The sequence below is a fragment of the Lupinus angustifolius genome, chromosome LG08 (genome assembly GCF_001865875.1).
Source record: "Lupinus angustifolius cultivar Tanjil chromosome LG08, LupAngTanjil_v1.0, whole genome shotgun sequence".
NCBI classification, from domain to species: domain Eukaryota; kingdom Viridiplantae; phylum Streptophyta; class Magnoliopsida; order Fabales; family Fabaceae; genus Lupinus; species Lupinus angustifolius.
This window is the reverse complement of record NC_032016.1, coordinates 11,118,347-11,145,638: the sequence shown is the minus strand read 5'-3', so window position 1 is coordinate 11,145,638 and position 27,292 is coordinate 11,118,347. Positions and strand designations below refer to the sequence as shown.

At 32.6% G+C, this 27,292-nt stretch overlaps 4 protein-coding genes across 11 annotated transcripts; 1 reads left to right on the top strand and 3 right to left on the bottom strand.

Moving 5' to 3' along the window:
• LOC109355248 (WPP domain-interacting tail-anchored protein 1-like) lies at positions 3,245-7,830 on the bottom strand. Of its 2 annotated transcripts, none has more exons than XM_019598295.1 (4): positions 7,077-7,830; positions 5,093-6,312; positions 3,924-4,042; positions 3,245-3,482 (listed from the first exon to the last, which is right to left on the bottom strand). In XM_019598295.1, exons 1-3 carry the CDS (start codon positions 7,591-7,593, stop codon positions 3,971-3,973), a joined length of 1,809 nt encoding a protein of 602 aa, XP_019453840.1. In that variant the 5' UTR covers positions 7,594-7,830; the 3' UTR covers positions 3,245-3,482; positions 3,924-3,970. The 2 variants fall into 2 exon arrangements, with proteins under 2 accessions (XP_019453840.1, XP_019453839.1); XM_019598294.1 differs by having other exon boundaries at positions 3,245-3,535; positions 3,938-4,042.
• Positions 8,739-15,265, bottom strand: LOC109354882 (ATP sulfurylase 2-like). 3 transcript variants are annotated; one of them, XM_019597675.1, is made up of 6 exons: positions 11,815-12,461; positions 10,628-11,033; positions 10,187-10,447; positions 9,441-9,527; positions 8,860-9,020; positions 8,739-8,827 (listed from the first exon to the last, which is right to left on the bottom strand). In XM_019597675.1, exons 1-5 carry the CDS (start codon positions 12,384-12,386, stop codon positions 8,883-8,885), a joined length of 1,464 nt encoding a protein of 487 aa, XP_019453220.1. In that variant the 5' UTR covers positions 12,387-12,461; the 3' UTR covers positions 8,739-8,827; positions 8,860-8,882. The 3 variants fall into 3 exon arrangements, with proteins under 3 accessions (XP_019453220.1, XP_019453221.1, XP_019453219.1); XM_019597676.1 differs by lacking the exon at positions 11,815-12,461 and adding an exon at positions 14,618-15,265 and having other exon boundaries at positions 8,740-9,020; XM_019597674.1 differs by having other exon boundaries at positions 8,740-9,020.
• LOC109355080 (sodium-coupled neutral amino acid transporter 2-like) lies at positions 18,918-22,874 on the top strand. Its single transcript, XM_019598006.1, has 6 exons — positions 18,918-19,223; positions 19,321-19,815; positions 20,337-20,489; positions 21,233-21,436; positions 21,745-22,210; positions 22,486-22,874. The coding sequence occupies exons 2-6, from the start codon at positions 19,380-19,382 to the stop codon at positions 22,592-22,594; spliced, it is 1,368 nt and encodes a 455-aa protein (XP_019453551.1). The 5' UTR covers positions 18,918-19,223; positions 19,321-19,379; the 3' UTR covers positions 22,595-22,874.
• Positions 25,163-27,017, bottom strand: LOC109355081 (biogenesis of lysosome-related organelles complex 1 subunit 2). Of its 5 annotated transcripts, XM_019598011.1 has the most exons (4): positions 26,938-26,996; positions 26,367-26,369; positions 25,766-25,892; positions 25,163-25,664 (listed from the first exon to the last, which is right to left on the bottom strand). In XM_019598011.1, exons 3-4 carry the CDS (start codon positions 25,874-25,876, stop codon positions 25,386-25,388), a joined length of 390 nt encoding a protein of 129 aa, XP_019453556.1. In that variant the 5' UTR covers positions 25,877-25,892; positions 26,367-26,369; positions 26,938-26,996; the 3' UTR covers positions 25,163-25,385. The 5 variants fall into 5 exon arrangements, with proteins under 5 accessions (XP_019453556.1, XP_019453553.1, XP_019453554.1 ...); XM_019598008.1 differs by lacking the exon at positions 26,367-26,369 and having other exon boundaries at positions 25,766-25,888; positions 26,938-27,017; XM_019598009.1 differs by lacking the exon at positions 26,367-26,369 and having other exon boundaries at positions 25,766-25,888; positions 26,861-26,977.

The following is a 27,292-nucleotide window of genomic DNA, read 5'->3' as shown; positions in this document are numbered from 1 at the left end:
ATCCTAATTCAATCATATGGTAGTTCAATGTGCTTGTAACCAATAATTGAGTTTCAAAGTGATCATTAATAAAATAATTAATGGAATCAAAATGAAAACAATAGAGATATGAAAGATATACTTTTTAAGGTTGCATAATTAGTTATCTGCATTGCTCTTAATTACTATAAATACCCTTCTAATACAATTTAATCAAGTGTGAACCCTATAATTCCTGAAAAATAATTCAAGTATATATTAATTTTTTATTGGTATAAAATATAATTTATTAAAAACGAACTTTCTAATATGGTCAAAGTATAAATAGTAGCATATGTCAAACCTAAATCTTAATTTTTTGTGTAAAAATATTTTTTAGTAAGGAATTAATCTCTTTCAGAGTGTGTAATTGTCTTACCAACAATTGTCGTAATCAGAAATCGAACATTTCACCTAGTATAATATTTAGGGATCCAATAAAGTCTTACACCACTAGATTAAAGAATTATTGATACTTAAATCTTAATTTAATCGTAGTTCTGAAACAAATTAAATATAACTCTTAATCACTATGTCAAAACATCATTTAACCAAAAATATAGTTTATTATATGCAAACCAATGATTAATTATTTTCTATAACCAAAGAAAACTAAAGCAAGCTGAACATATATAATGAGAAGTACGAACATCATGAGCAATCGTTCTTTCTTTTCTCTCCAAGCATTGGATGACACACCAAACTTTGTATCTCAAATTGAATCATGAAATGCTATCATAATATTCATAAACACATAATCAATAGCATAAGATATGCACCCTCTTGAGGATTTATTTCATTGTCTAGCTCTTTCTTGTTCTATGCTTTTGTTGGGTTTATTCAAGTGTGAAGTCTCACGTTGGATATGCATGGAGGAATGAAAGAGTTTATAAATAGGAAAGACCCATGAAACTAATGTCTTTAAAGTTTTGGTTTAAGACGTGGTGTCTCACTTGTGACTCTTCGCTCTTCCCATACCCATGTAATAATGAAACTTCGTCTGTCGCTGGCTGGTCTAGCTTCTTCTTTGGGGTTGTCCTTATCTATCTCCCCTTCAATATTATGTGATGTCCCTACAATTAGCTCATAGAATTGTTCATAATTCAGTGCTATTTTGACCACATTTTTTTGTCGTGACATGGCTCTGAGACACAAAATTTGAGATATTAGTATTCCTTGAGTCAAAGATATAACAAAAATCAAACCTTAGTTTACTAAGTATGGGTAGTTAGATAAATTAAATGACATCATAATATACTATTATAAATTATATTTATTGATAAAACATTAGCATGTATCATTTTAAAATCAAAATGATGAAGTAATAATGATTCTTATCCCCACTTGCCCTTAAAAAATTCCTAATATTTTTAGGGAAGGAGCCTTACCTTTATCATTAAAGTTGGTATCTTTTTCCACCTTCTATGTAGGATTGAAGGGAACCCACACCTATGATCTGCACCTATCTAGGAAGAAGGAGCCTTACTTGATAGAAATGTTGAACCAAAGCCATACAAAAGAAAAAACAATTCCTAGATGGAATGAGTGCTCTATTTGATTGTAAATATATAATTAGAGTAACAATTCGTTTACACCCAAGTTAAGTTATACTTAATTTCAGCCATTCATTTTATTTTCTTAAATCTGATGGATCAAATGAGTGAAACTTAAAACTTATTTAAGATTTTTATTTTTCTCTCTCATCACTTACTGCACTCACTTATTTGGTCTGTTGGGATTTAAGAAAATGAATGACTGAGATAGAGTGTAACTGGTGTAACTTAATTTAGGTGTAAACGGATCCCTCCTCTATCTATTATGTGTTTTGGTAGTGACTTAAATCCAATTCATAGTGAAAAAACAAACCTAAGTGGATAAGTAAAGTAACTTCACTGCTTTTTTTTATTTGAATGGAGTGGATCAAATAAATTTATACAATCTAAAAGAATTCAAATTATTTACTCTCATCAGTAAAAAAAAACTTAATTATTAATCGTTTAATTTAATTAAATTTTTTTAACTAATCACATCAAATAATACTTAGAATGAAGTGTAATATATGTTTGGAATAACAGTTTGATCTATTTATATATGGTGAAGCATGTACTATATAGAGAGAGATTCACTTCTTTTGTCACATAAAAGTGATTTTAAGGCCAAGAGGCTTAGGCTTAAAGAAGAGTGAGTTCAAGCACTTTTTTGTCTCCTCCATATTTTTATCTCTTTATCACACCATTGTTGCTTTTGTTGCTTTAATTTGTTCATCATCTTTCCTTTTGAATGATCTCAGCTCAGAAGATGATAAATTTGACCATCAAATCATTGAGTCCATTCTAAGGAGAGAAAAAAGTTAAGCTTCCATAAGCAAACATCATTTTTGGCTTTTGTTTATCATAGATTAGCATCATAGTTTTAAATTGTGATCATGATCGACTGAAATTTTAGCTTTGCAAAAATACTAAACAAATGAAGAAAATATTTTTTTTTTTAACTCACAAATACTAAACATTGTTGAGACACAAAGATATATTTAAAATAATCATTGTGTCTCAACAATGTTTCTTTTGTGAGCAGTTATCGAAGTTTGAACTCTGGTATTCACACATGATGATAACTCTTGGGGGCATATCTAAGCAATAATTAAAGTGAAAAAATAAAGCCCTCTTTATAAGAATGCTTGCATAAATGAATTAAAATACATTATAAACCTCAATGCTAAGCTACCTTATTGTGAATTGCAACAATAAGTGTGACCCAGAAAACAAGGATTTAAGCAAATAACATATCTACCATAGTGTTAATCTGATAGAAAACCAAAGCTAAACTCAATAATTTTATGGATGAACACACAAATTATACAATATACACCAACAGACTTAGAGGTCAAGGTTGGCAATGAAATATTTTTAGATTTGATGTGTTAATCTGACCCATAGTTAAAAAAGACTTGGATGTCAATGTTTTGTCAATGAACATGATTTATTATAAAGTATTATGAAATGGTTCAATCCATATAGCCGATCATAATTAATGAGATAAAGGTTTGGTTATACTATAACATAGGATCAACATAATGTAAATTGTAATACATAGTCAAAAGAACAATCTACAACTCCAATATTCAACATAAATCATGTAGTGAAGTATTTCATATTCAGTGAATAATCATAGTTTTGTGGCTACTTTCTTAACTCTTGCCTCTTGATAATGTGTGTAAAGTTTCAACTTTCAATCATGGTAAATAATAGCAATTACAAACAATTCTTGGAGGACAAGTAAAAGCAACAATTTACAACATTGTAGGTAACAAACCCCTCTAGTGAAAAGAAAGGGAAGAAAATATTCCATAACTCATCTGGTTTCATCTGAATTCTGAAACACTTGTTGGAAAAGAAAAAGAGATCATATCCTATATCTATCACCAAAAAAGTGTCATAACTTCCGGCATCATTCGTCGGTCAAAGCTCAACAGTTACAAACAAAATTCGATTACTCCGAAACCCTTTGTATTAAACACCTATAAATAGAATACACAAACACCTGTTAATGATTAATTATAAACAAACATCACATTTACATCATTGAAATCTAAATCAATCACAGATGAAATCAATAAGACAAGTACTGATATGAATATAAGTGCTAAAATCAAGAACTCATGGATCTATTCTCCTCACAGTCCCAACATCAGCAAAGAATATGCAGATAAATTTAAGTGGATTGACATGAATGATAAAATGTTACATTTCCCCTTTTCATTGCACACAATATATACTCTATAAAAAACTAACGATAAAGGTTGAAGGTCGTGTCAGGCAGTCGACAACCAACGTAAAAGTTTCTCGAGTCTCTTTGATTTTTGCTTGTTGGTCATTAACGTTTACATCAAAAGCAAGTCAACAGAGTTCAAAGCACCAACCTCATGGCCAGTGGCCGAAGTCTCACTAACTTCTTAAGAAGGGTCCTTATATGTCGCCTTTAGCTTTATTACCAAAACGTTGTTCTCACTTGCTAGCGAAGATAACTGTACATAAAACAAAACAGTCTCAGCAAGCCAAATAGTGGTACAATTTTAAGCTCTATAACATATTCAGTTTATAATAGCTAAGATTTTGAGGCCAAAGGTCTTCCTTTTGGAATATTTGACATTTATTTCAGCATTCGTTAAAAATAACCCGAGTTATTTTGAAGTCTTAATTCTTATTGATCTTTTTCTAAAACTTCGTCAAGATGATTTACGTGTTTAAAAAGAATAATGGAACAATCACATGGCACTGCATCACAGCGTTACGCTACTTATTGTTCTTGATCTGAATGATCATTAGAGCTGGCTTACATGCAAACTGAAAATACACCGGAAGAACTCCCATGTTCACACGATAGAAAAACAAGTCAAAATTTTAAAACACAGGAAAGATCAGAGAAGATAAAAAAAAAACAACTGAGTGCATTCAATTTGTATTTGCAAAATGTCCTAGAAAAAAGAAACTTAGTTTCAATAAAGAGAAACTTATTGAGATGTAGAGAAAGAATTACAAAGAGTAAGGTGATTAAGGAACCCTTCTAAACAAAAAAAGAGAGTGAGATTCCAAAGGGAAACAAAAAACGACTTAGCAGCCATAGCAACGTTCTTAGACACTAAAATACCAAGAACCCAAATAACGACAAGTAGTAAAAACGGATATTGAGAGACAATCTGGCACTCAATATATAGCTTTGTTAATATCATACTATGCAGATGAATGAGACAACTTGGAATAATAGTTTTTTTATTCATGAGCTATTTTGACACCAAAATATTGATCCTTATATTGTATAGGATAATATTTGATGCCCAATGCATGAAAAATTCTCCACAAAATTCATAGTTTACATACTTCTTAATCTTTTTACAAATATCTCATGCATGCTGAACTTTTACATGCATCTTATTCTGGCTTAGGAGTAAAGATAAATGCCAAATTCTAAGTATAAGCAGTATACTGAGGAATTTGAACAAAGGTACTCAGAAAAAGACATGAAAGATTTATAACATATTTAAAACGAAACAACATTCCGTAAATTTGGCCTTTACCTGCAGCTTAAGGCGCTCTCTTTCAACAGCCAGTTGTGTTACCAAATTTTTTAAAACTTTGGTCTTCATTCCTAAGTCCTTTGCCGTTGCCATTTTTGCTTCCTCCTCTCGGTGCAAGGACCCCTCCAAGCATTCCAATCTAGTCCTTGAGAAGCTTAGTTCCTCGTTTAACTCAGCATTAGATTCAGACAAAATGATACAGTTATCCTCTGCACTGTCAGCCCGAATCTCAGCTTTTCCGACCTTCGATTTGAGATCCTTTATCACATTTTCCATATCTCTAATTGTAGAATACAACATAATTTGTTTCTCCTGACTAGCTTCAGCATATGCTAATGCATTCTGAAGTTTTAGATCAGATTCCTTTAGCTGCCTCTCAAGCAAATCTACTCTCTCATATGTGTTACCACCGTCTTTCAAAAGTGTCAGCTCGTCATTGAGTTCTGAGTTAGTGTCTGATAACAATTTACACCTAGCTTCTGCACTATTAGCCCGACTTTCAGAATCATATATATTTTCTTTCAGTTCCACAATAAGATTTTCCTTATCACTTACTTCAGAACACACAATATTATACTGCTTCTGATAATCGTCAGCAGAGGCCTTCACATTCAGCAGCTGCGATTCGGATTCTTTTAACTGTTTCTCAAGTGAACATACCTTTTCGCTTAAAGTGAAGACCTCAGAATCGGCAAGAACTAATTTACCTTCAGCATCATTCACATCGGCTTTTGCACCATTTGTCTGACCTGGAAGAACACTGTTTTGTTCAGCAATGCTACTTCCATTCTGGTCTAAAGTAATATCCCTAACTTTCAATTGTTGTACAAAAAATTCAAGCTTAGTTCGAAGCTCAGATTCACGATGAGACAAACCATTCAAATTGAACTGAGAAACCTGGAGTCTACCCAACAGGCCTTTAGAAATTCCCAGTAGGATCTCAGAAGCATTGTCTGCCTCAAACAATCTTTCCCAAACATCACTTGCTTCTTCCTCCGTGTGAACGAGCAGTTGTTCCAAAGAGAACAACCTTACTTCTAGAAATTCTTGAATTTCTCTCGAATCATTGATATTCTTCTCGAGATCCAGTTCTCTTGCCAGAGATTTCTCCAGCATCCTAAGAATACTTCTTTGTTGAGAAATTGTCTGCATTTTTATCTCTGCGTCTTCGTCAAAAGATTTATCGCCCTCTCTGCTTATTTGACCTGCTTCGGCATTACCTGTGGAATTGAAGGTTCCCCAACAAATAAAAAAGAAACCTTTGTTAGAAATGAAGAATTATTCACATGAATATATCCTTATTTGTCACACAACAACCAAGAAGCGGAAATTTTGAGTCACTGAGTTCAATCTTCTTCGCAATTTTTTCTATCTTTTAACCCCACAACTGAAGTTCCCTCTGCTATTACACAATCAATTTAATATGGAAAGTGAATAAAATCGTTAGAGAACAATAGGACAGACATAAAAGAATACCCTCTATGAAGCACGACACTTATAAATAGTCACCATATAAGTGTAAGACATGTATCCATATTGAACACTTCTTCCTATATTATACAACTTTCTGTTTTTGAATCTTTATAATGCTATAGATGGAAATATGGAAATGCCACAATAGTTAGATAAATGTCAACACACAATCACTAATGCTAACATCTAAAACTTTATCTCTCTTTTAATTTAATATTTTTACATTTATGCTAATCTTACATCAGTTTAATATCTTACATCATAGCTGTTTCATGTCCTTTAATTTTTAGAGAAATTGTGTTACACTGCATCATCCATCGTAGTGATGTATTGTCTGTATAATATACCGCCGACAGATATTACAGTCTAATCTTAAAAGTTTGTCATTTTCTCTACTCCATGTCGTATCCATGTCTTTGTGTCGGATTTGTGCTTCCTTGAATACCCTTCTCTAACAACCTCACAAAAACAGTAAATTTATAAAGAAATGAATAAAATGAGATCCCTAGCATACCATTTTCTGCATTCTTAAATGATGATAAAGTCTTCTGGAAACTAACTAACTGCATCTTAATTTCATCAAATTGTTCTTCAGATTGCTTCAAACAATGTTCAAAATCAAGCAACTTGTAATGCATTGCCAAAAAATCCTCTCCTAAGTGAGTGAAAGAAGAAACCATTTCTCTAGCATCAGCAATCTCAACTTGAAGTGTGTCAAAGAACCCACCCAAATCTCTTACTTCTGAATCCAACACCCCACATAATAGATCAAATTGAAGACCCTTTTGAATATAATCAAACCCCATGTGATCCTTATCAAAAATCAAAGCCTCAAATTCACACTCCATAGTTGCTACATGCATCACAAAATTGCTCAAGTTGGTAACTTTCTCAGAAAAATATGCTAAACTTAAATCCAACCTTGTAATCAGATCTCCAATTATATCAACAAAACCTTCAGGATCAACATTAACTTCACAAGCAGATGCTGCAACTGCATCATCATGTTCAGAATTTTCAGTTCTCATTTTAACACACCCACTTGTTCTAGAAACCTAGGAGGAAAATCAATTAATGAAAAAAAGTTAAAAATTAGAACTTTTGCTGTAACAAAGTGAAGAAATTGAAATTTGGGGAAGGGATTGAAATGAAGGAAACTAAAATGGTAAAATCATAATGTTGAATTGGATCTATAATTTGCAGATTCAGTTGAGAACACTCATAACCGCTCATATTTATTTTTTTGGGAATGGTAACTGCAAATATTTAACTGACACACTAACTTAAGTGCATGTTCCATTATTCCACACACATATATATATATATATGCTGTAAATATATATTTATATATACTGAGGGTATCATTTATCATTCATTTGATTATTTTTTTGAAGAATTAATAAATATTAAATATGAATAGTAATGATATATTAACCGTATATAAAACTTTTACATTTTTCTCTTATTATTTCATGTTTGACATGTCATTGCTTTTTTGTGATTGAAGTTATTAGGACCAAAATTTAACTAAGAAATTTATTTTAAAAATACTAATAGGAGTTGTTATAATTTAATTAAAAGTTTAGAAGTTTGAGTCTTTAAGAATGCAATCCAATTTGATAGAAAGAGTTTTATAGTTCATTGTGATTATATGTATGATTGTTTTTAGTTGATAGAAGATACATATAATTTAGACAAAAGTAACTCAATCATGTCAAAAGACTAAATTGTCTAAATTGTATAGGCTTTGATTCTAGTAAATGTTAGTTGCTTTGAAAATTCTTCCATGTGGTGGTGATATAACAAGTTGAGGGCAACAACACATTTGCAAGAATGACTCGGAGGATCATATCTAAACCTTTAGATTACCAATATATAGATATTAAACTCGTAGACATTAAACGAGACATGTATCAAAGTTAAGTCTCATACTAGATAGGGGAATTCAATTTATCTGCAATTACCATGCCTAAGTAACCACAACAAATACTTCAACTATAGTAACTTTATAATAAAAATATCATATATTTCAGAGTAAACTACACTACCACCCTCAAGATTTAGCTTAATTACACTCAGATAAATTATGGGTATTTTGTATAGGTGTAAAAAAAAAATGAATATTATACTAAAATTCAGGGGGTGTCAGTATGATTTAATCTACGATTAGATATATTGAAATAAACCCAAATATGCTTGTGCATTGCTAAATATTTTATGATGAAGTTGGAAGACCATACATGAAAATTGGCATTCCCATAACTGTACTTTTAAAACTCTTGTTATAGAGACAATTAATTCAGAAGTTTAGTTATATCTAAGTAGATAACACTGCAGGTTGTTGTGCTTGCTCTTCCACTTGCAATCTTTCATAATAGTTAACAAGAACCTTCCATCCACTTGGACACATAAAACCATCTGGTGGATTCTCTCCACTTCTCGCATAAGCTCGCATCTGAAAAAATCAGTCAAGCGTTAATATCACTCGATATGGTCGGCTACATTGATCGAACGACGCCATAATGCTCTTATAAATCACCAAAGAAAATATACTTCAAGAAACCAATGGATTAAGCATGTGAGTACAAAAGTAAGGGAGAACAAAATCTAAAGTTGCAGCTAGCAAAGCAAGAAGCTGGAACCAGGATTTGACATTGTAGACTGTATAGTTATACAACAACAACCAAGCCTTTATCCCACTAGGTGGAGTCGGCTACATGGATCGAAAGGTGTCATAATATTCTATCATAAATCAAGTTTTGATGGGGTCCAGTGTAAACTGTATAGTTATGTAATAATAAATTGTAATGACAAAATCTGACATTAGGGTTGTTGGAGCCTGAAATACATTAATGAATGATAGTGAATCGGATACCTTGGTTCCAGATATGAAGAGAAAATCTTTAGATCGAGTTGGATCGAAAAACGCCATCTTATTCTCTGTAGTGTCATAAGCTGCCACCTATAATTAAAAAAATGTAAAACATATCAACAGTCATCATCAAACATAACTATGATTTAATATATTTATAATATATCATTTCTGAAGCGCACGTAGTGAATTTCGAGTACTCTTAGTTTTTCATGTCAACATATTTAGAGGAATCTCAATCTTTCAAGTAACTTTAGAGAATTTTAACATCTAGAATTCCATGTCATGTTAATATAGATTAATGTTCAGCATTTGCATCTATATCACAGACTCCTCTCATACCTTCATTATTTCATATTGCTATTCCCTTATAGTTATTCCATTGTTTCAGATTTTTCAATTCCTGTCTAGTTTAAAAGCTCGAAAAATAGAAAACAAATCGAATAATAATAATGACCAATGCAACCAGTTCTTAATGTGTGGTTCTATACCAAGTTAGTTGTACAATGAAACCAAGAAATCGTCAGCATTAAAAAATTGTAACATACTAAAACTTGTGAAAGTAAATTCAGGTACTGATGAACCAGGATAAGTCATTACAAACTAAAGTAACATGTAATGAACAATTTGATGAAACTTGGTACAAAAAATGGAGGATTGCATTGTGAAGAAGATTTCATTGTAAGAATGTATCTCATAGAGGAGCACAAACATATAGCATTGTGTAACAGTTATACTACACTACTTACCCGGAATGGCAAAATGTTAAGCTTCTCAAGACCAGGAGCCATGCTGAGAACCTTTTTCCCATGATCGGGGTCATATAAATCCCTTTTCTCAGTCGGGTGACCCATACCAGCAGGATCACGGCCAACAATATAGAAGTTCGCACCTGCATTTATCCGTGCCTTGGCATGCCACTGTACTTCCGTTGGACCTGCATAATGCATAGGTGATGGAAATATGGCGACTATGGTAGTCTCGGGATCAAGAACTCCGTCTTCTAGGACCTAAGAAGAAACAAAAAACTTGGTAATGGGTAGATAAAACTTCGAGATTATGCAATAACAAATGAGTAGTTTGCAGATATTGAATGACATTTAAATCGCTTTCAAGGTCATTTCGGAGCATATTATGTTATGCACATCGTACATTACTATTACTCAATGTCACATGAGAATGGGAATCACCTTGCTATGTTGCTCCATCCTGACATCCAAGGGCACATCATCGGCCTTTGTGAAACCTCCTAAAGGATGAAGCAACAATATCGGATTTTTATAGCCCATTTCCAACAATCGCTTACGAGTGTCATTCATTAACAAGGCATGACCATTATGCACGGGGTTTCTTAACTGAAAGGCAAAAACTGCATCAGCTTTACGCCTATCAAATTCTTCACGGAGCTGTTTGGGAGAGAGCCGGTAATTATCAAGACCATCATTGTATTTGATAGGTTGTATTACTTCCAAATCTCCTCCAATAAGCCAATTTCCAGCTGGAGTAATCACCTCCTCGACATAGGGCAATCCTGGAGCAATTGTTCCCCAAGTTCTAGCGATTCTCTCTTCCTTGTTATGCTTGTAGATTTCAATACTGCAAAGAAGTTAGATGGTCAAGGAAAACTAAGAGACGGCACGAAAAAAAAAATTATATATAAAATCGGTCCAAACACACAAGTGAGAATGCTTATTCTTTGATTTCGAAGGGCACCAGAGAATTCAAGTTTCACAAACTCACCAAATCAAAAACTACCCTTTTTACCTTATACCCTTAATTCTTCAGATAATCCTGACAGCCTTTCACTCGGCCTTCAATTGAGGGACATACCTGTACGAAGTTCTTGTACAGTCTAGACACGGATCAATTTTATAATACGTGAAATGGAAGAAGGCTGGGAGAAGAGGCTACCAATTCTAAGGGCAGGAAATGCTACAAACCTTAACAAGGAATTACCACAAACATAACATTTGCACCTTTAACATTTTTAATTGGTAAATCCAAAGTCTTAAATTCGGTTGCCTTAACCAAATTAAGTGAACCAGTGTTTTATACTGCAGTCACGGTTATGTTTGTTTACCGCAATTGTGGGAAAATGTGGCCTCAATTGCATTCACGGCGCCATTCTGGTTGAGGAGTGCAATTTAAAGCACTAATGCGGACTATTGCAGGAAATTGTGACCTACGTGACCGCGATTGTGATTGTGATGCAGTTTTGGATTGGAGACTACCGAAACCTTAACATTACCTTAACATTATGCCTTTTGTCGTAGCCGTGAACCCGGATTTAAAACCTTGCTCATAATAAAAACACATATAATGATAAAAATCAAACAATCAACTAGAAAACAACACCAACCATAAAAAATCCACCAACCTTCTAAGAATTGCAACAAGATCTCCATCAGGACCAATCAACCCAACATTTGAACAAGACCCAATTCTCCCTTTACTCTCATCATCAATAGCCAACACAATAGGAAGAGACATATTCACCAAAGAACCATTCTTCAACCTCAATGAATTGAAATGCAAACACTGCAAATACTCATCTTCTCTCATAAACCCTCTTAAAGGACTAGCCCAACCTTCACCTATCACATGCACCCATTCAACATCAATCTTTGAAAGCTTCACCTTTGGAAGTGATTCAGCTTCTACCCTCTTCAAACCTCTCTCTCTTTCTCCCACTACAAGATCCACCAATGACCCACCATCAGGTTCTATCAAAGAACTCTTGATAATCATGTTGCAACAGTCACCTTGCATTACTCTTGAATCAAGTTTACGTGTGGTTATGATCAAAGGGTTGGTGTTGTAAATGGTTTTTGGTTGAATCTTGTTAGAAAAACAAGTGTTGTAGTTGGTATTGTTTATGATGGTGTTTTTGTTTGCATGGTTGTGGTGGTGGTGGTGAAGGTTGAAGTGGAGTTTAAGGGTTAGAGACATGATGATATGTTGAGAGAAAATATAACAAAAGGGTTGAACCCGGACAAGGTGGAGGAACAGGAACAGAATAACAACACAACATTCTATAGTACTAAATAACAAATGGAAATCTTTAAAGAGATTGGTTATCTAAAACATTGTTATATTAATTAAAAAAATTTAATTTTTTTTGTTTCGATGTCATTGGTATGGAATATAGTTTAGAATAGTACATTTGTTTCACTTTTTCGCAGACAATAAACCATTATCTTATCTGTTATTTTATTTTATATGGTTAATGGCTTTGGGTATTGATATGTATTGGTGCGGGACATGATTTGAAACAATAGATTTATTCATACGATAATAAACAATCATCTTATCTATTAATTTTATTTTATACGGTTAAATGGCTTTCGGAATTGATATGACAATTTTTAATAATGTAAATATTTTTTTGTAAAGAAAATGGTTGATAATAAGGGATATAAAAGATTTGTCAAAATTTTAGGAGTTGTGTAAAATGTATCACGAAGTATAGCCACATAAATGTTAAAAATTCAATTCATATGAGCGATATTTGTTAGGAGGGGTAGACACACATCCCAGAATGATTAGTTTATTACCCGAAGTTAAAGATATATCATTAGTAGTATAAAAAAAACTTTTAAGATTTTAGAAGTTTTTATTTAAAAGTTTGGTTATTATGAATTGAAAAAGGTATGAATATGGGAATATGTTGGAATGATAGAAGCCACATGAATGAGTATGTGGATGAGAAAAGGGTGGAAATACATGCACCAAATTAAAGATGCAAAATATAGGACCATAAAGATAAAAGGGAAGAAGGTAGAACCATTCATTGTTGAACACAGCATCAAACTCAATCACTGAATCATTCAAAGTGGAACCTCATCAAGGTGGAGTCTCCCTCCAAATTTAATTATCATTTATGTTAAGAGAAACTACAAATAAATCAAACCAATATTCTTTTGAAATTTAATTTCTTATTTAGTTTGATAAATTTTATTCATAAGTTACACGAATTAAACTTGAATAAAAAATTACACTTGTTAAAAACATAATTTATATAAGTGTGTATATAGAAAAGCTATAAATTTATATATGTTAAATAAATATTATCATTCGAGCTCACATAATAAACAATTCTAGCTAATGAGTTAAACTAAAAAGTTCGCAAACTTTTGATGAACCAAAGCAATTTGAACTGACGAGTCAATTGAATAGTTATGAATTTCAATCGAGTCGAGTTCGAGCTAGAAACATAACTAACTCGTTTCGAAATCGAGTCAAGTTTTGAGCCGATAAATTTACATTGAATGGAATCGAGCTTAGCTCAGGTTCAACTCGTTTGCAGTAGACATTGTAAAGGATTTTTATAATGCTTATATTTAATAATTTTAGTATGAATTAAAAACTACTGGTACTTAGTTCTAATAGGGGTGAGTATTATTCGTAATTAAGGTCGCGCTACACATGTCCACGCAATACCTATTTAAATTAGGACGGACATGGCATGCCCGTTTTTAAATAGGGCAGACATGACATACCCGTTTTTAAATTAGGGCATAAAATATCATGTCATACCCGCCCTAAACATGGGCATGGCAGACTTGTGAACTGCCCTAAATAAAACTAAAAAAATATATATACAAATTTATATATACTTCTTACAAAATAAACAATATATATTTCACATACGAAAATATGATATATATTTGTAATATATAATATAAAATATACATATTATATAATTTCATACAAAATTCAAAAGGAATAGTACAATATAATATACAAAATACAAATGCATATAAATAATAAGAAAATGATAGTATTTTCTTACATTTGATATACAAATGTTTATATAACAAATAGAACAAATTTTCTCATATTTAACAAAATACATATACTTTTATATTTGATGTTCAATATTTTATCTAATAATGTGAATGGGCCACCCCATTTTGCCCATTGGAAATGTTTGCGAGCGAATAGGACATAGGCGGACATTTTAGGGTGAATGAACATAATTTGCATGTCTTGCCCGCCCAATAAATGCGGGCGGGCCCATGGGCTTTTCCCAAATTGAATATGAGGTGAATTGGGTCGAGTAATGTTTGTTCCTTACCCGACCGAGCTAGCTTTTGAACCTGAATTCGACCATAGACCTAATTAAATATAATCTATGACCATTTTAAATGAAGCACACCAACCATAAAAAATCCACCAACCTTCTAAGAATTGCAACAAGATCTCCATCAGGACCAATCAACCCAACATTTGAACAAGACCCAATTCTCCCTTTACTCTCATCATCAATAGCCAACACAATAGGAAGAGACATATTCACCAAAGAACCATTCTTCAACCTCAATGAATTGAAATGCAAACACTGCAAATACTCATCTTCTCTCATAAACCCTCTTAAAGGACTAGCCCAACCTTCACCTATCACATGCACCCATTCAACATCAATCTTTGAAAGCTTCACCTTTGGAAGTGATTCAGCTTCTACCCTCTTCAAACCTCTCTCTCTTTCTCCCACTACAAGATCCACCAATGACCCACCATCAGGTTCTATCAAAGAACTCTTGATAATCATGTTGCAACAGTCACCTTGCATTACTCTTGAATCAAGTTTACGTGTGGTTATGATCAAAGGGTTGGTGTTGTAAATGGTTTTTGGTTGAATCTTGTTAGAAAAACAAGTGTTGTAGTTGGTATTGTTTATGATGGTGTTTTTGTTTGCATGGTTGTGGTGGTGGTGGTGAAGGTTGAAGTGGAGTTTAAGGGTTAGAGACATGATGATATGTTGAGAGAAAATATAACAAAAGGGTTGAACCCGGACAAGGTGGAGGAACAGGAACAGAATAACAACACAACATTCTATAGTACTAAATAACAAATGGAAATCTTTAAAGAGATTGGTTATCTAAAACATTGTTATATTAATTAAAAAAATTTAATTTTTTTTGTTTCGATGTCATTGGTATGGAATATAGTTTAGAATAGTACATTTGTTTCACTTTTTCGCAGACAATAAACCATTATCTTATCTGTTATTTTATTTTATATGGTTAATGGCTTTGGGTATTGATATGTATTGGTGCGGGACATGATTTGAAACAATAGATTTATTCATACGATAATAAACAATCATCTTATCTATTAATTTTATTTTATACGGTTAAATGGCTTTCGGAATTGATATGACAATTTTTAATAATGTAAATATTTTTTTGTAAAGAAAATGGTTGATAATAAGGGATATAAAAGATTTGTCAAAATTTTAGGAGTTGTGTAAAATGTATCACGAAGTATAGCCACATAAATGTTAAAAATTCAATTCATATGAGCGATATTTGTTAGGAGGGGTAGACACACATCCCAGAATGATTAGTTTATTACCCGAAGTTAAAGATATATCATTAGTAGTATAAAAAAAACTTTTAAGATTTTAGAAGTTTTTATTTAAAAGTTTGGTTATTATGAATTGAAAAAGGTATGAATATGGGAATATGTTGGAATGATAGAAGCCACATGAATGAGTATGTGGATGAGAAAAGGGTGGAAATACATGCACCAAATTAAAGATGCAAAATATAGGACCATAAAGATAAAAGGGAAGAAGGTAGAACCATTCATTGTTGAACACAGCATCAAACTCAATCACTGAATCATTCAAAGTGGAACCTCATCAAGGTGGAGTCTCCCTCCAAATTTAATTATCATTTATGTTAAGAGAAACTACAAATAAATCAAACCAATATTCTTTTGAAATTTAATTTCTTATTTAGTTTGATAAATTTTATTCATAAGTTACACGAATTAAACTTGAATAAAAAATTACACTTGTTAAAAACATAATTTATATAAGTGTGTATATAGAAAAGCTATAAATTTATATATGTTAAATAAATATTATCATTCGAGCTCACATAATAAACAATTCTAGCTAATGAGTTAAACTAAAAAGTTCGCAAACTTTTGATGAACCAAAGCAATTTGAACTGACGAGTCAATTGAATAGTTATGAATTTCAATCGAGTCGAGTTCGAGCTAGAAACATAACTAACTCGTTTCGAAATCGAGTCAAGTTTTGAGCCGATAAATTTACATTGAATGGAATCGAGCTTAGCTCAGGTTCAACTCGTTTGCAGTAGACATTGTAAAGGATTTTTATAATGCTTATATTTAATAATTTTAGTATGAATTAAAAACTACTGGTACTTAGTTCTAATAGGGGTGAGTATTATTCGTAATTAAGGTCGCGCTACACATGTCCACGCAATACCTATTTAAATTAGGACGGACATGGCATGCCCGTTTTTAAATAGGGCAGACATGACATACCCGTTTTTAAATTAGGGCATAAAATATCATGTCATACCCGCCCTAAACATGGGCATGGCAGACTTGTGAACTGCCCTAAATAAAACTAAAAAAATATATATACAAATTTATATATACTTCTTACAAAATAAACAATATATATTTCACATACGAAAATATGATATATATTTGTAATATATAATATAAAATATACATATTATATAATTTCATACAAAATTCAAAAGGAATAGTACAATATAATATACAAAATACAAATGCATATAAATAATAAGAAAATGATAGTATTTTCTTACATTTGATATACAAATGTTTATATAACAAATAGAACAAATTTTCTCATATTTAACAAAATACATATACTTTTATATTTGATGTTCAATATTTTATCTAATAATGTGAATGGGCCACCCCATTTTGCCCATTGGAAATGTTTGCGAGCGAATAGGACATAGGCGGACATTTTAGGGTGAATGAACATAATTTGCATGTCTTGCCCGCCCAATAAATGCGGGCGGGCCCATGGGCTTTTCCCAAATTGAATATGAGGTGAATTGGGTCGAGTAATGTTTGTTCCTTACCCGACCGAGCTAGCTTTTGAACCTGAATTCGACCATAGACCTAATTAAATATAATCTATGACCATTTTAAATGAAGCTTTCTCAATATTACTTATTATTATGGATATATAATTTGACATATGAAATGATATATTTAGATATTGTGTTAACCATTTACATATATGTATATATAATAAAAAGTTAAATAATTGATGGAATTTGATTTAAACTTTAAGTCATTTTACAATAGTGTCCTAAATAACTAGCAAAAACAATTGAAAAATAATTTAAAATTTGAATTTATATTAATTGGTTAATTATTACAAACTTTAACTCATAGATATATCATTACTTTATATACAATTGAATAGCAATGAGTGACTATAGGGATCAGGTAGGATCGTAATTGCTTCTTACTCAATCCTAATTATTATCTAGAAAATATAGTGTTGAATCCTACGCACCCCGATTTACTAGTTTCGTTTTATATTTAATATTTATCACTTAATCATACATCAAATCTTATTCTTTAATATGGATATTCACATAAAATCGTGGTGGGACCTACCTTGAAAAGGTGGGAATGGTTAGAATCAACTTCTCTGTAAAGTAACAACTTCGACCAACCTTAGTAGTGGCGTAGGAGCTTAATTTACAGCAATTGCCTTTAGGACTTAGGAGCATGAAATAGATTATCTTGACCTAAACTTTTAAGGTTTTTTTTGTGTGTTAAGTTTTTAGAGAATGATATGAAAATAGAAGGTTTTATAATTATCTCATAACCATAGTTTGTGTTTCTAAAATTCTTGTTCACTTTTTTCACTTAAAAGTCAACTCATAAAATTCAAGCAGAAGTGACAAGATAGCACGAAACTATTTTTGACATTTTAGTGTCATCATGACACATACATCTACTACATGTTGCATGCTACCTATGCCCTATTGTACCTCTCAACAACAGACAGAATGAATCAATGATGTGATGACACATGTCAATATGAACGTAAGTCAATTATCCACAAAGTGCAAATATGCCAAAGTCATCTAACATTGGAAAAACAACATTCGTTTGTCTAGGACAGACCCAATATGTTATTTGGTCGGTCAAATCAATAGCATCTACAAATGAATATTCATCTCACTTCTCTATTATAAATATAGGTCCTCCCTTAAACAAATTTACTTATCATTTATTTTTTACTTACTATTCTCTGATATTATACATATCTTTCTTCCGACGTATTTAAGCACTTCTCAGACAATACTAGCAGATTCCAACATATTCATACCATCCCGATCTACATAATTGCAATAAGAAAATAATACTGCCACATTCACAATAGTAACAACAAACTCACTATTGTAATATGGAATTTTTTCATTACTATTAATTTACTATGATCTTTACATATAACACGTTACAAAATCAATAAAATCTAGGATCTTTCATGCATATTAATATTGGATTATTTTGTGCCATGTTTGAAGGTTCCTGCATGGGAATAAAATAAACAAATGTCAAAAAAGTACGTAGGAAATTGATAATAACTTGTGAACACAAACAAACACAATTCATGGTTCCATCAATTTTCGTATCCTTAATTATACCATGATGTTACATTACATCTATTTCTCTCTCTTCCTCTTTCAATGGCTTCTAATAATTATCATTTTTCACACTCAATCTTCACCGTTCACTTTCTTTGGTCTCTAATTTATCTCTTATTTCTTCATTTGTTTCTTTTGTTCCATATCTCCAAACTTCTTGGAACACACCAAAATCTCTCTGGGAAACCAAGCTCCAAATCCCAACAATCTGGGAGAGATTTGGGTTTTGTTCAGAATCTGTCTTGGGTTTGAAATTTTCAATCTTTATTGTGTTATTGTCATTTTCTGGATTCTGGGGTTATCTTGGTTTATTGTTCAGGTTTGTATTGTTAAACTTTTGAATTGAGCTGAAACTAATTACTCTAAAGTTTGAATCTTTTCTTCAATTTGAAAAATGGGTCTTTTGTTTTTGACAGAGTTATTTACCTGATTTGAAGTTTTCAAGGAAAATAAATAAACAACTTGAATCCTGAAAATGACAAATGGAAATCTAGCACCAATGGCAGAGAAGAAAATTTCAAGAAAGAACAAAGCAATTATTAATGACAATGAACCTTTGATACCAAAGACTCATCAAGAAAAAACTGATGCTGGTTTTGATGATTTTAATGGAGCTTCATTTTCTGGAGCTGTTTTTAACTTGTCCACAACAATAATTGGTGCTGGAATCATGTCCTTGCCTGCAACATTGAAAGAGTTGGGTATGGTGCCTGGTCTTGTTGCTATCACATTGATGGCTTTCTTGACTGAGAAGTCAATTGAGTTTATGATCAGGTTTTCAAGGGCAGAGAACCTTACTTCTTATGGAGGCCTTATGGGTGATGCTTTTGGGAAATATGGAAAAGCTCTTTTGCAGATATGTGTTATAATCAACAACATTGGTGTTCTCATTGTTTACATGATTATTATTGGTAATGATTATATTCTTAATATTAGTACTTATAGAAATTTATTTGGGTGGTTCTTGTGTTATTCATAGAAGATGATAGAGAAATTGAGGGAGATGTGAACCATAAGATTCAAGCCGATTGAGTGAAATGGTGAAGTGTTTTAAGTGTCATTTGTGACAAAAAGGTATCACTCAAGCTTTAGGAGATGTTTTAGCGTGCATCTATAAGACATGCAATGTTATATGTGACTAAATGTTGGACGATAAAATGTCAAGAGAGTAGACACGATTTATTAAAGATGAAAAAATGTTGCATTAGATGACTGAACAGACTAGATAAAATAAGATTAGAAGACTAAACAAGATAAGATTAGAAATGAATGCATTGGAGGAAAAGTCGAAGTAGCTCCTATTATAGAAAAAATTGTAGAATTGCACCTTGGATAGTTTGAACATGTATGGAGGAGCCGGTAGAAGCCCTGTAAGAAAAGTAGATCAAATAGAAACTAGCTCGTATTCAGTTTTGTATTGTTGACAATGCAGGTGATGTTCTCTCTGGAACTTCTTCTGGTGGAGATCATCATTCTGGTATCCTTGAAGAATGGTTTGGAATCCATTGGTGGACTAGCCGTACTTTTGTTCTCCTTTTAACAACACTACTTGTGTTTGCACCTTTGGTCACCTTTAAGCGAATTGGTATGTGTTTTTCATTACTTGTAGTAGCAAAAAAATGATTACAGGTTATTAGAAATTACCATCCATAAATAAGACAATGACAAGGGATTGTTATTCTAGAAAGGTTGTTGTCATCAAATGTATTAGGATTGGCGTTAATGCAACGATAAGGTTCCTGCTTTGTGGTTTGAAGGTCATGAATTCAAATCCTAGAATCAGTCTTTCCTTTTATATAAAAGCTTGATTTCAAGCCTTACATTAATTGTTACTATCCAAGTCCCATATCTTATGCAACAAGATTCATAAAATTTGCTTTCTATTGTGGACTTTCAAAAACCAATAAAAGTGTATTAGACTGTTCATTTGTTGGGAACCTCGTGTATTAGACTGTTGGAAACCTCGTGTATAAAATTTGCTTTCTATTGGGAACCTCGTGTATTAGACTGTTCATTTGTTGCTTTGACAATCAATTTGAATCAGCATTAAGACTTAAACTGAGTTGGGTATCAAACATGTTAATTACTTTTATTTCTATATTACTCAGTTTTGCCATGTTTACAAATCAAAATTTTGGAAAACTTCAGTTTGTTCAGCTTCCATATATTCTGTATTATGAATATGATACCTAAATGACATGATATAGTAGACATGTATTACAATTTCAGGATCATTCTTTTGCTTTGTGACTTCACACATTTTTTATTTCAGTACCAATATTGTGTTCTAATAAATCCATGATGATTATACATTCTCTGTTTTTGCAGATTCATTGAGATTCACTTCTGCAATATCAGTTGTATTAGCAGTTGTTTTTCTTGTCATTGCTGTTGGAATTGCAGTTGTCAAGATTATCAGTGGAGGCATTGGAATGCCAAGACTCTTCCCAGTCATTACAGATATAGAGTCATTCTTCAAATTGTTCACTGTAGTTCCTGTGCTTGTCACTGCATATATCTGCCACTACAATGGTATGAAAATATCTCAAACCTTTTTGTGCACCTAATTTCCCGTGTTTTAATACTAGAAAAGACTTGGTTGTTGTTGTTGCTGCATCAAAAATGGTGTCAGGTCAAGATTACAGATCCTTGCATAAGCATAACCCTTGTCTATGCTCAACTTTACTGATTTGAAAAGAAATATCAATCAATATGGTTTGTAGTTTTGTACCATGCATCTCAAGTACTATTAAACAGTCAATTGTTTCAAAACTTGTAAGTTATATCAGAGCATGAGATTGTTGCATTTTTTGATGGTTGCTTTGTATGCAATCTTGCAGTTCACAGCATAGATAATGAACTCGAGGACTCGTCACAGATGCACGGGGTTGTACGTACTGCACTTACTCTATGCTCTTCAGTCTATTTAATGACAAGCTTCGTTGGGTACCTCCTATTTGGCGAAGGGACTCTCGATGATGTGCTCGCCAATTTTGATACCGATCTTGGGATTCCTTTCAGTTCTGTACTCAATGACATTGTTCGTTTAAGCTACGCTGCACATCTCATGCTTGTATTTCCTGTTGTCTTCTATCCACTGCGTATCAACATAGATGGTCTCCTATTTCCTAAATCAAAGCTATTGGTTCTAGATAATCTGAGATTTGCATCGATTACTATTTCCCTTATCGGCATTATCTTCCTGGGAGCAAGTTTCATACCGAGCATTTGGGACGCTTTCCAGTTCACTGGAGCAACAGCTGCTGTTTGTGTAGGATTCATATTTCCTGCTGCTATCACACTTAGGTGAGTTTGGCCACTAAACTCTTTTACTTCAGTAAAATGAGATTACATATTTGATTAATTTACTTGACTGTTAGATTTTGATCATTAACTTATATAGAAAGGAAATAGCATTACACTGTTATGGTTCAAGTATTTTTAGATATCTAACATTACAGTCTCTTGTTTGTGATGGTAAAACTGCGTACATCTACCTTCCTGAAACCTTACTAGATGAGAGCCTCGTGTACTAAACTTCTCTTTTTTAATTCTCTCCTTAATCATCTTTTTCACTACAGGGATCAGAATAACCTAGCAACTAAACAAGACAAGGTTATTTCTGTGATCATGATAATCTTGGCAGTCTTCTCAAATGCAGTGGCTATATACAGTGATGCATTTGCCTAGATGAAGAAGTGAAAGATCTCTCAGATATTTTGTTCTTCAGAAGCCAATGGAAAATCAGGGTTTTCTAAGAGGGTTTGATGGGTTCATTGTAGAATAAACTAAGAAGTGTAATTGCTCTTTGTTGTTGTAATTGTAGAGAAGATTTTGTTGCCATTATTTGTATGTATGTTATTATTGTGTGTCATAAGTAAAAAGCATAACTTATTATGCCTATTTAGTTTTATTTGATTCAAAGGAGAGATATTTTAATGAAGGGGATAGGAGAAAATGAATAACATTTTTTCTTGTTGATTTGGTTAAAAAGAAGTGAAGAGGGGTGAAATAACATTTAATTTCTACCATCTTGTTTGGAAAGGTGAAGATTGTTGCATATGGAAAGGAAATTACCTATATAATCAGTTAAATAGGATACTTCCATATACTATTGGCCAAGTTTCTAATCTCTAACATTTGTTTATCTGTTTAACATATTCATATTGAAGCACATTTTTTACATATTCAACTTGCAAATTTTGTAAAAATAACAACGACCGACCAGTCTTAGTCTCACTAGGTGGAATCGGGTCCAGTCTTAGTCTCACTAGGTGGAATCGGGTCGATTAAACTTGCAGTATTGGTAGGTGGACCAAAATTCACTCATTCAACTTGAGTTCAAAATGGACTCCACCTTTCCAACTGATTCATCTATCTGCATATTCATGCAATTTGAGGCCTAACATTCCATTGTGGCTCAAACTTCAAAAGAAACTTATGTTGTTGCAAATTTCCAATAGTGGTATTTCAGATTTCTTTGTTCCTGAATGGTTTTGAGAGCTAACACCAGGTTTGGCATACCTTGCCAAAATCAATACCAAGTATGGAAACTGGATTCGGCAACAAATAATTTTTTTGGGGAGAATACCGAAGTCTTTTGGCACTTCACAAGGAATCGAGACAATCCATTTTTAATAACAACAAATTCACTGATGAGTTTCCATCTTTGAATCATCGTAGCAACTTGAAGTTGTTCGATTTTGGGAACAAGAATATGAAAGGGACATTACCAGCATGGGTAGGCTAAACCGTACATCAGTTGATTGTTTTGCGTCTACGAGCAAATAAGTTCCAAGGAAGCATACCAACAATTTGTGCAATTTATTACATCTTCAAGCATTTGATCTCTGTAAAAGATAATATAATTGCTTTGTCAAATACAAAGTTTTCGAAAGAACAAATTTCATATGACAATTTGCATTGGCTAGCTTAAATCTTTCAAGCAATAATCTCACACAGATTCATTCTCAACAACATTGGTCATATGAAAATGTTCGAATCAATTGACTTGTCAAGAAACTATCTTTATGGTATAGTTCCGGGAAGCATTTTGAATTTGATTTTGATTTTTCTTAGTTACACCTCTGTCAAAGGATTGCCTAGAAGATGCCAATGCTCATAGAAATGGAATCAAAAGAGATGAAGACGAACTCATAAACTTTGGGTTTTATATCACTTTAGGGCTTGGATTCATGATTGGTTTTTGGGGAGTTTGTGGGAATTTAATTTTCAAAGTTCATGTCGATATGCCTATTTTTCTTTTTCTTTGCTATCTTCATAGCCAAAAACATTCCACTATTTCAGAAGTAATTCACACATTCAAGATGCATCACATTGATAGCAACATTGTTCACCCAGAATCATGCAAAGATTTTATCGTGCAATTTGCTACAGATTATAATCATATTGAACAACAAAACAGATTGCAAAATTGAATACTTACGGATTGTCTTTGCCTGAAGTTGTTGCAACACTACCATCATTCAGTGAAGTCGGGGAACCCGTTCATTGGAAATGAAGTTTGCCTGCATGAGAGAGTGATAAATAAACCACTTAAATCAAAATATACGTTTAGATTGCAATTTTAAATATGCATTAACAGAACACATTGATTTGGATTAACAAAATAAAACAAATTTGAATGATCTGAGCTTACGCTGTTTAACGCTCATGAACTATCAACAGTCCATAGCAACCAAAATTATAACTGAAAATTTGTCAGCACAGTATATAAAAATACTAACACTGGTTAAAAGAAGAGGTAGAAACCGTTAAGAACAAGCAAAGGGGTTAAATTTGCATGCCCACTATTGACTCTTTCAAAGCTCTAGGCCGAATACGATATTTAGACTTCAGTCATGAGACACATCAACGATTATATACACAATACACACAAGTAAACTCAAAACTTTCTTTGGTGAGAAAACAATTTACAGAACTATATAACTTAAATAGTCACCTTCAATTCATAAAATTGGCCATAGAAATCACTTCATCTAACTGTTTTCTTTAGAACAAGAAATCCACATGACGCAGACCCGGACATCCAGAACCAGAAACACTTGCTGGTGTAATCGAATAACCAGAAACGAGATAACAAAACCAAGAACACAGCTCCTTGTATCCAAGCTTGAAGGTTTCACGGAAGCAAAAGAGAATGCTTCGCAGATGGGACGAAAAAAAGCTATGATGCAATCGAATATTAGATTGAGTAGCTCTTTAGAAGAGAGGACTACAATTTAATAGACAGTGTGGTACTTATAACATTATGTTTTAGAATAACCAAAGCAAACACTATGACTTATACCAAAGTTGTCTCAGGAAAAGATCACTGACATTCAATCATATTAATGACATCCAGAGAACATTTCCTCGTGACTATTTTCGAATTCATGTTTGAAACACTAGCGGTCCACAATACAAGATTAATATGTCAAAATTAATATACAAGAAAACCAATCAAAACTGATATGTATTGTTAATTAGGAGGAGGATGGATTTTGGTTTGGTATGCAGATTGCACTCTTGATTCCAACAAAGCCGTATATTTATCGAGCATAGAGACCACAGCTTCAAATTCAGTGACTTGCTTCTCTATGGCATCAATCTGCTCAACATACTCATTAAAGCTATCACTCTTGCATTTCAACTGTTCCATAAAAACCGTTAACCCTGAAGCCAAATCACCAAACCCTTTGTACTCTTCCGCCACCCTCACATTCATCTTCTCCAACAGCTCTAGATGATTATTAGTACCCTATAACACACAAAACTATCATAATTAAACATCACAGTTGAATTTCCAAACAATGCCACGTTTCAATTGGACTTACGAGCATTAGGAATTTAGGATTTCACCTGAAGCTCTGATTTGACCATGGCGGAAATGCTGCTGAAGAGATCATTGAGCGATTCAGCGAGTTCGTCACGCTTCTGATCTTGAGGATCATCATTCTTCACAGTATCCATATTTGATGCTCCCTGAGTTATAGAGTACTATTAATCAATTCACAGGGGAAGGGAGATAATAATGGTGCAACCCAAGACACGAATCTAACCACGGATTCAAAAAATTGCAATCGGCAAGCTTCTATTTATGAAATGGTGAAGTTTAGTGAATATTCAAATGCTAAGGAAACATAATCAAGTAAACAATACATAACACATGTATGCAAAAAAGACCTTAGAGATGGAGAGTGAAATTACACCGACAAGTAAATCAGGCAATATTTTTTTTGTGTTTAACCAAGGGTATCCCTTCATCCCATAGGTAAGGAACTAATCCCTTTCCAGGTGCGTGATTGCCTCTCCCAACAAGTGTCGCTCCCAGAAATCGAACATTTGACATTTTGGTCTATCAGTGGAGCCTTACGCCACTAGACCAACACTTTGTTCGTACTTAGTAGTAAATCAGACAATATGATACAAAACAACTGCACCCACTCCCCATGTCTTTTATAGCCTAGCAGTAACAAATATCAATATGAGATGTTCAAAGAGCACATGAATTATTTACCATTTGGAATTGTGATAAGGCAAAGAAATTTTTTATACAAAACATTAACACATATTATCTCACATCCATATAATTTTTACCATCCAATTACATATAATCCCACCTCATGTTTTTGCAGACCCAAACTCTAATTTTCACACATCAAAATGATTATTGCAAACCAAATCTTCTACACCATTTTTGCACCAGTTAACCATGATTCAATTATTGTTTAACACAAGGTGAATAGATTGATTATCAAATCAGTAATTTGTTATTGATAACCCATCAAGATTGTATTTTTTTCATCCCCACCATAATAATAAAAAATTTGTTATGTATCATCATGGGTTAGATTTTCAAAAAATTGAATAAAACCCAAAAACCAATTTCACTCATTAACAAATTCGCTACAAAAAAATGCAAACTTTGTTAGAACAGATTAAATTAAGAATTACAATGATAAAAAAAACAATGAGTGATATTTGTATTGAAGAAACGCACCACAAGTAGAGGAGTGTAAGAGAAAGCTTACAGAAATAGTTACAACAATGTCAATGGTGAAGGGAAAATTGAAAAGAGATCTGGGTCTAAATATAAATCAAAAGTTTCAATTTTATTATTTAGGGTTCTTACTAAGGGAAAAAGATTTATACACTCATAATGTATTAGACTATCATTAAATAAAATAAAGAAGTGATTCAATAAAAAAAGAATTTAGCAAAAGTATATGTAAGAAGCTAAAAAAAACTATCGGAGAATGGATTAAACTTAATTAATATTTTAGTATTCAACCAAATCCAACGATTTGAATTAATAAGTAGATTTGAATCATTTAAATGACTAAATAAGATATGAATTAAGTTTTTTTAACTTACTCTTAGAATAAA

Excerpts from the sequence above, each read along its gene's own strand:
- LOC109355080 (XM_019598006.1), top strand. The coding sequence starts at position 19,380 with ATGACAAATGGAAATCTAGCACCAATGGCAGAGAAGAAAATTTCAAGA. Across the intron at positions 19,816-20,336 it reads TGTTTACATGATTATTATTG|GTGATGTTCTCTCTGGAACT; the intron begins GTAATGATTATA and ends TTGACAATGCAG. Across the intron at positions 22,211-22,485 it reads CCTGCTGCTATCACACTTAG|GGATCAGAATAACCTAGCAA; the intron begins GTGAGTTTGGCC and ends TTTTCACTACAG.
- LOC109354882 (XM_019597676.1), bottom strand. The coding sequence starts at position 15,189 with ATGTCTCTAACCCTTAAACTCCACTTCAACCTTCACCACCACCACCAC. Across the intron at positions 11,034-14,617 it reads CTTGTTGCAATTCTTAGAAG|TATTGAAATCTACAAGCATA; the intron begins GTTGGTGGATTT and ends ACTTCTTTGCAG. Across the intron at positions 10,448-10,627 it reads GGATGGAGCAACATAGCAAG|GTCCTAGAAGACGGAGTTCT; the intron begins GTGATTCCCATT and ends GTTTCTTCTTAG.
- LOC109355081 (XM_019598007.1), bottom strand. The coding sequence starts at position 26,170 with ATGAAGGGATACCCTTGGTTAAACACAAAAAAAATATTGCCTGATTTA. Across the intron at positions 25,889-26,089 it reads TTTCACTCTCCATCTCTAAG|GGAGCATCAAATATGGATAC; the intron begins GTCTTTTTTGCA and ends TCTATAACTCAG. Across the intron at positions 25,665-25,765 it reads TGGTCAAATCAGAGCTTCAG|GGTACTAATAATCATCTAGA; the intron begins GTGAAATCCTAA and ends TGTGTGTTATAG.
- LOC109355248 (XM_019598295.1), bottom strand. The coding sequence starts at position 7,593 with ATGAGAACTGAAAATTCTGAACATGATGATGCAGTTGCAGCATCTGCT. Across the intron at positions 6,313-7,076 it reads TAAGAATGCAGAAAATGGTA|GTAATGCCGAAGCAGGTCAA; the intron begins TGCTAGGGATCT and ends TCAATTCCACAG. Across the intron at positions 4,043-5,092 it reads GAGAGCGCCTTAAGCTGCAG|TTATCTTCGCTAGCAAGTGA; the intron begins GTAAAGGCCAAA and ends TTTTATGTACAG.